This window comes from Blennius ocellaris (assembly GCF_963422515.1).
Source record: "Blennius ocellaris genome assembly, chromosome: 10".
Taxonomy (NCBI): Eukaryota; Metazoa; Chordata; class Actinopteri; order Blenniiformes; family Blenniidae; genus Blennius; species Blennius ocellaris.
In genome coordinates this window covers 10,113,895-10,126,108 of record NC_137659.1, presented here as the reverse complement: position 1 = coordinate 10,126,108, position 12,214 = coordinate 10,113,895, and the positions used below count along the sequence as shown (strand labels likewise).

The 12,214-nt window shown below is 43.9% G+C and overlaps 1 protein-coding gene across 1 annotated transcript; it reads left to right on the top strand.

The window, feature by feature from the left end:
• Positions 1–349: 349 nt before the first annotated feature.
• On the top strand, positions 350–12,123 carry miga1 (mitoguardin 1). The gene is made up of 16 exons (XM_080503096.1): positions 350–474; positions 2,115–2,271; positions 3,743–3,908; positions 4,413–4,531; positions 4,644–4,776; positions 4,948–5,084; positions 6,659–6,782; positions 6,925–7,025; positions 7,876–7,985; positions 8,687–8,759; positions 8,884–8,970; positions 9,046–9,144; positions 9,228–9,362; positions 9,442–9,495; positions 9,575–9,691; positions 10,746–12,123. The coding sequence occupies exons 2-16, from the start codon at positions 2,173–2,175 to the stop codon at positions 10,962–10,964; spliced, it is 1,773 nt and encodes a 590-aa protein (XP_080359222.1). The 5' UTR covers positions 350–474; positions 2,115–2,172; the 3' UTR covers positions 10,965–12,123.
• The last annotated feature ends 91 nt before the right edge of the window (positions 12,124–12,214 follow it).

Genomic DNA, 12,214 nt, shown 5'->3' with positions numbered 1-12,214 from the left:
TCTACAGTTTTTTTTATCTGCTAGTAACTAGTCCCACATCATTGGGAGCATGGACACAAAAAGCACATCAAATCAAGCTGTTTAATGTCAAGCAGGTTGCAGGCCCCTGGTTTAATCCTCAGAAAAAGGAAGTCATTGTGGCAAAATATATATGACATAGTAACTGTATTTCACACATAGTGCGTTCAGAGGGGCCTGGTAAAATCCGGGTGCCTCAATGAAAAGGTTGGGATTCACTGGAAAGTGAAAAGGTCAAGAAAGCACTTTTAAATTTAAAAATAACTCAAAACAAACAAACAAACAAAAAGCACTGACATGCTATACTTGAGGCGGCCTGAAGAGGGCGCACAGACCGCGGAGAGCTGCTGGCTGCAAAAGCTGCGTGCTGCAGCTGAGCCGGAGTCCTTCAATGAACCGCCGCAGCCCGCAGGTGAGGTCAGCCGCAGTCGGAGGAGGGAACCTCAGCATGAACCGGTGAGTCCTGTCTTTTATTTTAACTTGACTGTAGTCGGCGAGGGGAGAGTCACGACTCTGTGTTGAATTCGAACCGCTGTCTCAGTCATTTCTAGAAGGCTGACGGCCGTTATTAGCCTGGTTTAGCGGAGTTAGCCTTTAGCCCGAGAGCCAGGCCGAGCGGAGAGCTCGTCACCTCAAACATAATGTGATTATCTTCACCGAATGTTTCACACACCGCTAGTTATTGTCGACCACGACAGATTTGAGCCTGAGCTGATAATTTTCAGTACAGACAGATATGTACATTATACGGGAGCATGTTTATGATGTTATTAAACTTTGAATGATTTAGAGTTGTAAATATCACTTGCTTCAGAAAAAAAAAAAAACACTTGAAACTCTCTGAAGGAGGGAATCTGTTATGATCAATGCGGATTTATGTTTTAAAGGTGACAGCTATATGTTTTGAATGCTTGTGGATGAAACGTTGCCCATCTTCACATGCTTGAGTAGAATTTCTTTCGACAAGAATCATAGTTTGCCATGTGTCCTCCTTGAGAAAATCAATTTCCATCCCTGATCCAAGAGACTTGAACAGATGTCAATTAATTTGCATTCAAATCTCAAGGTGGATTTCAGTGGTATTGCTGGACTATGCTTATAGTTCAATGTGTGACTTTACACTGTTACATTTTGCAGGTTGTTCTTTGTCTTGTCGATACAGTTTTGCTCTTGCTGCCACCATTTTTCAAGTCCTCCTTGTAAATAAGATGTTTATCTGTTGAATTCTCGCTGTCTTTTAATCGAAGCTAGAAATGCATGAGATACACTGTGAAAGCAGGCCAATGTTAAAGTTAAATGTTGTACACAGTGGGACAGCCGGTAAACAGGAGTTTAGGGTAATTGCAAAGGTCAAAACAAAATCATTGGTTAACAATAAAGGCCAACTGTGGGATGACGGCCACTAATAAATGTAGAAAAGAGATCCTTTAATTGTGGGATGTACCATGTTGGTATGAAGTTATATATCGCAGCTAATTGAAGACATCAACTTCCTAATAGGGTGCATTCAACAAAGCATTATGCTGCTTTCGAGTTAGGATTATTTTATTGGATGCTGCTGCTTTGCAAGCAAAATCTCTGTTTTACTAGGACTTGCACATCAATTAACATTTATTCTTATATATCCTGTAAGATGCATGTGAAGTGATTGGCAGAGTATTTGCAAGCATCCACACCAGCACAGTCTTGCGGAAGCCGGCGTGCATTAGTGAGGACTCTTCTGTGCAAACTTAATCAGATCCAGCACGCTCTCGTGACAGAGGGATATACTGCAGCTCAGAAGATATGTTGGTGTGGTGAGGTGCTTTGCAATGAAAATAACAAACAAACAAAAAAACAATGAACCATCTTACAGCCTTACTGTAATATAGTTTTAGGTTCAAGTGGGGCTGATGGTCTTTTTTTGTCTTCCATCATAGATTTTCTGCAGCCTAGCTTTCTGTATTTTCACTTTATTTACCTTATTGTTTGAGCTCTATTCAGCTTGTTTAAGGAGTGCTACAGCATGTGCTGTCCCTCTACGGCTTTACGTAACACTGTCATTGTATCACAAGGTTAAACCCTCATATGTTTCTCACTCCTGCCATCCGCTCCAGTTCCAGCAGCATGGCGCTGAGGATGAAGGAGGTGCCAAGACATGGATAGAGCGCCACAATGACGCATGAAACCTTCTCCAGCTCCCAGCTGTCCATCAAGGCGGCTGCCCTGCGCATGGTTGACCTCCCGCTTTCCGTCTGCAGCTCCCTGGCACAGGTGAGCGTGTGGTTCCCCGTTTTCCGTGCGTTTTTCCACTGTCAGTCAAACTTTTTATTTTAGCATTATAGACCAAAGCAATATCTTGTATTCGTAATAGTTACTGGAGCGACAGCTTGTTTCAAAACACACAAAACGAACAGCCCGTCACGCCTCAAGTTGTAGCATTCATCCACTTTCGCAACACACGAAGTCCACGAGAAACACAGTGCCTCTGAGGTCTTGTAAGATACCATTGAATTTGGCACGACTCCACAAACTGCTGCTGGCTTATCCAATCAGCTTGGAGGGAAAACTGTTTGTGTGGAAGTGTCGGTTCTTTGTGCATTTTACTCGCTCAGATTTGCTGGGATGGAAAGACCCGCGAGACAAAAAAGCAAGCCTAACATTACCAAATACACGCCTTTATACCTTTCACACTGATAAATGCATCATGTTTAGGTTTTTTTTCAGCTTTTACAGCATGTATATGGAGATCGCGAGTGTCTGATACGATAAGGACTCTGTGAGGAGTATGCCTGGGATGTGGCAGCAGCACATTACAGCTCAGAAGCACCGCAGACCTGCAGCACCATTAATCATCCCGGCACATTCAGCACACACACACACACACACACATACACACACACCGACCGTCTGTTTATTTCCAATGTTAAAGTTGTTGTCGTGCCTTCCATCAGACTGTTTATGTAACGTGGAGCTGTTGAGAAGGGGGCAACCATGATGTCTGTGGATGATCAGCCCCTTATTCACGGTTTCTAAATATAGACTGCGGGGGGCGGGCTGCCTGCACACGCTATCTGAAATCGACCCTTTTGAATCCACTTGACGGTTTGGGCCGCTGGCGCTCACTGCCGGGTGTTATGGGCTCGCTCTCCGCTGTGTTTAAACTTGTTTCCTCAGTTGAACTCCTCTTCCGACAGACTGATGATGATGATGCTGTCTGTTGTAGTGTGACTCCTCCAGTTCCTTTTATTTTTCTGCACAGTAGGTGAAAATAGCGCTACCCAAACTCGTTATTCTTTTTCGAAATCTTGTCGGTGAGATGACTTGATCTATAGGTTCTAAATCGCCTTTACTGTTTCTCCTAATAAACTACAAACTGTGATGACATGGGGCAGAAAATATTTGAGGTTTGTGGGAATTTATCTGACAATAAGAGGTTGGTAGCATATTGAGATGGAGATGTTTATATTATTGTCAACAATTTAGTGTTGTTTAAAGGTATTAGTAGCGCTGATATCCTGCAGTTTTTAAAGTAGAACTTTCCATCCAGCGGGCCAAACGACACATCTTTTCAGCCTGCTGATGTTCTCAGCTGCTTTCCACCCGGTGGTTTGTTGTCTGGTACATCAGCATTGTAGCCTGAAAGAACGTTGACATAAATGACTTATTAACGGTAACTCCATCAAACACACATTCATCGATTTGCTGTCATTTTTTAATTACATTTTTTTCTCCCTCTCTATAGGTGAGCGTCAGCACAGGCACCAAGAAACTCGTGGCCGCGACCGCCCTCGGTGCCATCTCGCTCCTCTTCCTCGCTCGCCGCTTCCAGAGGAGGAAGGGCAAGAAGAAGGCCCTCTCGCCTCAGTGGGAGCAGGCTGGCTTCGAATTTTACCCCTCGGTCGACAACGGTACGACTTCTCGACACCCGTAATGGTCTTAATCTTAATCTGGTCTCTTATAGCCTTGTTTGTGGCTTCAGGCATCAACGCGGTGGTGTCGGGTCGACTCCTGCGTTGCTCTGAACTGGAATTGGATAAATGTTTTACCCTGTTCGATTGCACTTTGGAAGTGGTCGTTAGCCATTTGTGGCTTGTTGCCACCCTCTCTGATGTAATGTTGGGAAAAGTGAACAGCAATCAGTGTTCAACTCAATTTCAAGCAGCGAGGTGCCATCTGATTGGTTTAAATACCTGCACAGTGCATTGAAACATTTTTTTTTTTTTTTTTGCATTTAAGTCTGGTCTTTTGCCATGTTGAGCTCATTGATGGTTTACACTGGAGTCTGAGGGCAAGCTCATCCGTATCACAATGTGAACAACCACCCCACAAATTCAGCAATAAATGTGACCGTGGTCCTGTAAGGATTGTCATTTTTGTCACGAAACTGCCATCTTTTGTTTCCTCTCGTCTAGATAACACCAGCCAAAACATCACTCTGTCGCTTAACTCCAAGAATGGCTACTCCTCCGGGTTGGTGGTCAGTACAGGAGACTACAGGAAACTCTCCGGGTCTCTGCTCAGTCTGGCCTCGGTAAGAAATGTTAATGCCGTTCATTACTTTGTTCATCGGGTGGTTGGGGGGGGGGGGGGGGGGGTGGAAGTTGCCGCTGCAGCTCCAAGGTTCTCCGTGCTCTCCTCTCCAGGTGAAAAGCATGAACTCGTCCAGCAGCAGCACTTACGCAAACGATTCGTCCTGCTGGGACAGAGTGGGGGACAACGACGTGTGCAGCGTGGTGAATCTACCCGTCACCACTCCTGAGAACCTCTACCTAATGGGTAAAATAAAATTTAAAAAACCAGCACCTGATCTAACCTGAAACACTGTGAGGGAACAGTGGAACGTGTTCCGTGTGTGAAGCTGTTGGCCATTGTTGCTCGATTGCAGCAACATGGAAACTACTGCAGTGCTGGTTTCTCGGTTACTACAGTGTGTGTGTGTTGTTTCAGGTATGGATCTGTTTGAGGAGGCCCTGCGGCGCTGGGAGGAGGCGCTGACCTTCCGGAGCAGACAGGCTGAGGACGACGTGAGCTGCGCGTCGGTTAAGACGGGAGCAGGAGACGCCATCGCTGAGCAGAGCATGGAGGTCAGTTCACAACCGGTCAAAGCGTCCGCTGTTATCTTCATCCATGTCGACCAGGCGACTAATTTCCCTAAAATATTAGTTTACTGTTCATCTAATAATGTAAAATGCTCAGAAAACAGTCAAAATGTTACAGAGGAATGTGTTCTCTCCCTCGAAGGCTTTTCTTTTTTTTTTGTATTGCGTGATTGATCAGAACCTTTAAGTAGCTGTGATTCATGCAGAAGTGATCATATCTATTTTGTCCTTCACTTGAGGTTCTCATAGTATAAAATCTCCTGGCATGAACTCACTTTGTTCTTTTTTTTCTCACAAAGGAGATATTTACTTGTTACATTCTGCTCTTACGGACACTCATGAGTAGGAAAGACAAGAAATGTGCAAACAGTTAGATAAGAATAGAGGTATCTTATATACAATGACTATCAAGAACTCTAAGGGCCAAAAATATTTACAGTAGAAAATAATAATAAGTAAAATAAAATAAAATTTCCTCAATTTTTTTTTCACAAAAAAAGACAATACAAAAAGTATGTGTTACCTTTTCCATTGAGAAGCTTTCTTCCACAATCTTTAGCCACTGATCCTTTGTTGGTTTTGTTTCTTTACTCCGATTGCTTGTTTTCACCAAAGCATCCGTTCATCGCTTTGATGAGAGCGAGTTTGTTCACTGTGATGTTTTGTATAAATCAGCGACGTGCAGAGGAGGATCTGCAGCCGTTGTTAGAGGCGGACCGAGCGGACTACTTTCCAAAACGAAAACGCAGAAAAAGGAAGATGTCCCATATATGTGTGAACAAACCAGGTTATGGTTCCGGGTATCTATGCAGTTCACATAATAGCTGTAGCTTCTGTAGAAATAAAGGGAACTTTGGATTGTCTGCCTCGATGATGGCATGCTTTGGTTCTTTTCATACTTACCCGAGATAAGTTCTTGTTCAGATCAACACAACTCTTTTCCGTGTGTGAGGTCCCCACTTTACTGTAACATGCATATTGATCGTTGCGCAATAGATTTTTTTTAAACATAAAATACATTGTGTTATATTGAAGTTTGAGGTCCAACAGCTGATTTCTTGATTTTAGTCCTGCCAACATTCTCGGTGTTCTCTGGGTCGCTCAGCCCACAAGAAGAAACATAAACAACCTGGACGGTGGACAACCCACCAGTGTCTGAGGATAGATTGTATAAGAGCTTATTCAGTGGCTTTGGGTTTTGGATTAGTGTGGGTGAACTGGTTAAGCCCGGGCACCCAAACAGACGAGCTTCAGTCTTAGTTTAGAAAGCGCTGTGGAAAAATGAGGTCATGGGGCTGGAGATAATAACCCTGGGAGTGAAGAAGAGGGGGGAAAGTTCCGATATCTCAAGGTTACAGATCGGTGTTTGTTTTATGTCTCTCTTGAGTTCTCAATCACGTGCAATGCAGTCCCTATAAAAATGTTGAGGCCAGGCCTCCGCAAAATCAAATTCTTTCTAATTGTGCAACGGTGCTTGAGTGAATAAAATGCATCATGTAGAAATCCAGAAAGCATCGCCACCTATTGCTGTTTTGCACTCATTGATTTGTGTGTTTTAGGACGTGATCAGCGCCGAGTTCATCCACCGGCTGAAGTCCCTGCTGCAGAGAGCGTACCACCTCCAAGAGGAGTTCGAGGACGTGTTGTGCACGTCGGAGCCGTCGTCCCACAGCAACAGTCAGGGTGAGTCACCGCTACAGTGTTACATAAACCTCACACCGGCCCGACACAGAGGAGTACGTTACGGCAACCACAATGCCTTCCGATGCAGTAGTTCTGTGTGTGTTCAGTCAGATAACGTACTGTGGTTTTTCTATTTTGTCAGATAAAATGGCTGACGTTTTGGGCCGAGACGACCTCGACGACGTCTGTCTGAGAGACAGCATCAGCATCGCCTCCAATGACTCCTTCGTGTCTGCCGCGGAGGTAACGGAGGCTCTGAGCTCGGCTGTGAATTCTCCACATTCGCCCCATTTTACGCTCGACGATCTGCTGGATTCTGTCAGTCATTGTGTTTTTCCGCAACAAGAATAATTGAAATTCTACCAACAGATTGTCGGCTGAGTAATTACTGACTGCTAGAACAGTGACGTCATTTTACAACTTGAATTTATGAAAGTATTCATTAGGATGTCTGAAAGCTTAGTTATGGTTTTATACGCATTAATTCCTATTTTTTGGGGGGCTGTAATCAGACTTGAAGGTCTCAGAAATGTCAATCAGCCATAACATTATAACCTATTAGACAGAAGCCTTTCTATCGGAATCACCATCAGCAGTTTGAGTTACTCGCTGAGCTTCCAGACCTGCCGTGGCACTTGACCGGCAAATCGTTATTAAAATCTTTAGTTCCCCGAGGTGCTTGACAAGGATCCCTCGTTCTTTTATATGATCGTTAAACCACGGCACCCCAACGGACTTGATAGCTACAATGAAAGAAATCCTTTATAGACGGAAGGAATTCATACCGGCGGAGTTGTTTACCATTGACTGACGTTTTAAGGTGCAGGTCTGCAGTCAAACTAGGTCATTCGTGCTGAGTCACTATAAATAGAGCCGAGGCATTCCTCTGCAAGGATTCAAACACCAGACTGTCGCTCTGCAGCCGCTCCACAAACACTTTCATCTTGCTGTTGGCGTGCTTTACTAAGTTATAGAGCTTTTAACTGCATGCGGTGAAGCTCAGGTGCAGCTTTTGAGAGCCCGTCGACCCATCCAGCCTCGTCCAGTAAAACACACAAACAAGAATCAGCCGTTTCTGCGGTTTGCGTTTTAGCTGTCGGAGCACAAGGAGCTGAGAAGCGTCTCCACGCTGGGTCACCACCCTTTCTACGACGAGGCCCTGCAGATGGCCGAGGACGGCACGATCTCCTGCAGGGTGTTGAGGTAATCGCGCTTGGATCCCATTTACACAAGTTTGAAGTCAAAACTGCGTCGGTTTTTTGGGGGGTTTCAGAAAAGCTTTGCGATTACGCCGCGACGTTTTGAAAACGACGTCAGTTTACATGGAAACGGCAGAAATGGTGTTGACATGTAGGGCCATTTATAGGTATTGTTTGTTTGCAGAGATGCGAGCAAACAGATATTCTTATGGACTGATGAATAAATGAGTTAGTCGCTTTCGTAGCTGAGTTACAGTAATGACAATCCAAGTCCCGGGACAATGTGGACCGGAAGTCATGATACTCTCACAGAGACAACGTTTTCACTTTGCGTAAACCGAGTATTATTCACACATGAAATACACAAAACCTCCAACAGATAGGACATGATTTGTGGATCCATTAAAAAAAAAAACCAATATTAAGTGAAACGTTCTACACATTAATTATAGCCTTTTTTTTTCTTTTCTTCCCACATAAAGTTTATTTTCAACCTTTTCGTTGACTTCCATTATAAGCTCATTAATCATATCAAAACCAAAAAATAATAAATCATAGGCTTGAGATATTTTAGTTTGTTCAATAAGTGTAAAATGTAGGAAAGTTTCAGCTTTATTTAAACTTAAGATGCAACGAGCATGATCTGTTATTGTTGTTACCCTTTTTTTGGTTTCATAAGATGTTTAACTGGATGTTTCTGTTCAGAACGGAGATGCTGGAGTGTCTCGGGGACTTGGACTTCCTGGCGAAGTTGCACTGTGTGCGGCAGGCGTGTCAGGTACACCTGGACCTGTTTCAAGCATTCTTTCATTGCCTGCAGGTTGAGGCCATTTGATGCCAAAGTTTTAGGATTAAATGACGGAACTTCACTGTCTTTTTTTTTGGTCCTTTTGGGTCTTTAGCTCATTCTGTGTGAGAGGACCACCCGGATGTTTCTGGCTGACACGGGAAAGAAGATCCTGTCTTCTATTATAGTTAAAGCACAGAAGGTAAGACTGGAAGTGAGAGAATGAGCTGGTCCGCAAGTCGTCCGTCGCCTCATGGTTCTGGTTTTTGTTTCCCAGAGCCCAAAGAGATTTGAGGAAGTGTTTGAGGAGATGATTTCCTTCCTGGAGCACACGGAGCATTGGGAAAACACGGAGGTGGAGCTGGCCACTCGAGGAGTAAGTGCTCCCGAGTCGGACTGCGATCAGCCGTCGATAAGAAATATTTTCTTTGCGTGACGTTCACTGCTCCTCCTCACCAGGTGAGGCATCTGAACTTCTACGACGTCGTGCTGGACTTCATCCTGATGGACTCCTTCGAGGACCTGGAGAACCCGCCCATCTCCATCCAGAACGTCATCAACAACCGCTGGCTCAACAGCTCCTTCAAGGAGACGGTAGGGCGAGACGACGGGGCGCGAACCAAACCAACCCAGCGGGCGACGTGAGCTCACGTGGGTGTGTTCCATTCCACAGGCAGTGGCGTCCAGCTGCTGGTCCGTGCTGAAGCAGAAGAGGCAACACATGAAGGTACGACTCGTCTCCTCGGCTCGATTGATCACTGTGTACGAGTTGCCATCCCACTCACGACCTCTGCCGCGCTTCTCAGATGCCCGACGGCTTCATCGCCCACTTCTACGCCGTGTGTGACCAGATCAGCCCCGTGCTGGCCTGGGGCTTTTTGGGACCAAGGAGCTCGCTGCACGACTTCTGCTGCTTCTTCAAGGTCATAAACCTCTTCATCAACACACACACGTCAGCGTCCAAGAGCTTAAATTGATTGTTATTGTCCCCCATTTTCCATGGTCACGTTAACTTTAAAAGTCTTTAGCAGTGTGTAGCTATAATGAAGATGTCCTTTAATAACATGGATATCGTCACACACAAAAAAAAGATTAATCTTCTTTGATGTTTTCTAGACTCCATCAAAATTGTAGGAATCACGATTTGTCATGTATACGTTTCAAAATCAAAGTAAAGCAAGACTCAAGAATGGGCTTTGGTTTTCATGTAAAGTAGTCTGACAACAAAATAATTCAAAACACTTATTGTAAAACCAAGATTTGATCCTATGCAACTGAAAATATAGAAATAAAGTTTGATTTGATTTGATTTTGAAAATGAAGCTGCTGGATTTGATTTTAAAACTTTTGAAATTAAATTCTGTCCATTCGGGTAAATGTTTCCTCTTTATGTCGCAATCATTTTGGCTGTTAGTGAAAACTTTAGAATTCAAAATCTTGTTTGATGGATCAATATAAGTCTAGGGACAAATAGGTTGCAATCTTTTTAAGTCATCAAGAATGAAAGAATCCCTTTGACTTCAATAGAAACTTTATTAAACCTCATCCATCCTCCACAAAACTACCAAGATGTAAACTTTTTTTTCTGGATTTTAACCTTTTTAAATGCCATTTGACTACTTGATGTGTTATTGATTGATTAAAATACATTGATTTATTAAAGTTTTTCTTTTAACTTGATGGGAGGCTGGAGGATCTATTGTTAATGTTTTATGTTGAGTTGAGAAATGTTTTTTTTTGTATCTGATTAAAATTTTGCTGTCCTCTTTACACATTAAGGACGGAAATATTCACTATTAAAAATGGTACAAATGAACATTCCTTTGCGTTTTTTGGTTGAATATTTTGATTATCATGACTATAATTGTGATTTTAACCCTTTAAAAGCCAGCTGATACAGCGTGAGACGTGTTTTTTTTTTTTTTTTTAAACGTCATGGGTTTCCCCATCCCATCCTAACGCCGTCTCTCCCTCCAGGACCAGGTGCTGTTCTTCCTGAAGGACATTTTCGACTTGGACAAGGTGTGTTACGCGTCGGTGGAGAGCCTGGCGGAGGACATGCTCCACCTGCTGCACCGCCGCTCCGCGCTGCTGCTGGCCTACCTGGGAGCCGACTCCCTGCGCCACCCCAACGCCTGCAGCCCCCCGCCGCTGCAGCTGGTGCCCAGCGGCCTGCTGGAGGCCCGGGTGCAGTGACGGATGCGTCCCCGCGCCACCGGGTCGTTAAGCCGCGTGCACAGGTGACCCGCCTCCGTCCCGCGTCGCCTCCACTCAAGAAATCCCTTCTCTGAAGTGCCATGGCAGCGTGCGCCACTTTTCAGACGTCATTGCAATAATACCACATTGAAACTTGCTGCGATTCTCGTGCTGATAATGAGCCGTGTAAATTTAAGGGGAATATTTATTGCTGCCGGTGTGACAATTGAAGGTATGTTAGAATATTTATTTTATTATACAGCCAAACAATGCGGTTCTTTCGTAGGCGTAGTCCTGCCTGAGTGTGGACAAAAAGCTTCGCTAGATTTCTTCTGATTAAAATATCCTGCTGCTGCCGCAATGCAAATGTCTAGAAAGGAGCGAGGTGAGGAATCGCCCCTTCAAGTATAAAAACCGATGCGTCGTGACAGCACGTCGGACAAAAACGCATAAAGCCTTACTGTAACGTCTTCAAGCCTTGTCTTTGTCTCTGCATCTTCGTAACTCCCACTGTGATCGAGTGTCTGACACAAACGCAACGAAACACCGCGGAACGAGCAGAACCATTCCTGAAGAAGTAGAGCTCGGAAAAAGAGCCGACTCAAAATCCTGAAGGTTCTTACACACGCCGCAAGTTTATCTATTGATTGTTCACAAGGCAAAGATGTTCGGTTTAAAAGCAGAAATATAAATCTGGAAGATTCCAGCTTGAAAGGCCACAACAAATTTTTGTTTTGTTTCCAGCTTTACAAATATATTTTTTTTTTAAATGTGCCAGTTTTAAATGTGAATTTTGAAGGTTGAAACTTAAATGTCTGTTTTTGATTTGATACCTAGATTGTATTTAGGGTGTTTGCTCATTAAACTCAAAGACGACTCGGAAAGGTGTGGAAGGCTTTCGAGAGATTTGAAAAGGGGGAGCTGCAGATGGGAACACAGTCCATAATCTGCGTATTTTATTGGACATAAAATCTATTTACTGAATTAGAATGGATCTCGCCAGTGGATATGAACGGGAGAAGCACACGACCAAAAGTGTCTTGGAACATATATGAAAGAAACTGATCCGACTGGTTAAGTGTTTTCATTCAAATCTTTGTTCTTGTCTGCACAACAAAGGGAACTACGTGTTTAATCAAATAAAATGTGTTCAATGGTTGGTTTTGTTGTTTTTTTTGTCCACCAAAGTAACACTATTTAAAATGTCTTCAGTGCAGCCAGTTTGATGGAGAAAGTCCAAATCTCGATTC

Bases quoted from the DNA above. Each gene is read 5' to 3' on its own strand.
- miga1 (XM_080503096.1), top strand. From the start codon at position 2,173: ATGACGCATGAAACCTTCTCCAGCTCCCAGCTGTCCATCAAGGCGGCT. The intron at 6,783-6,924 runs GTGAGTCACCGC...CTATTTTGTCAG, and splicing joins GTCCCACAGCAACAGTCAGG to ATAAAATGGCTGACGTTTTG. The intron at 7,986-8,686 runs GTAATCGCGCTT...GTTTCTGTTCAG, and splicing joins ATCTCCTGCAGGGTGTTGAG to AACGGAGATGCTGGAGTGTC.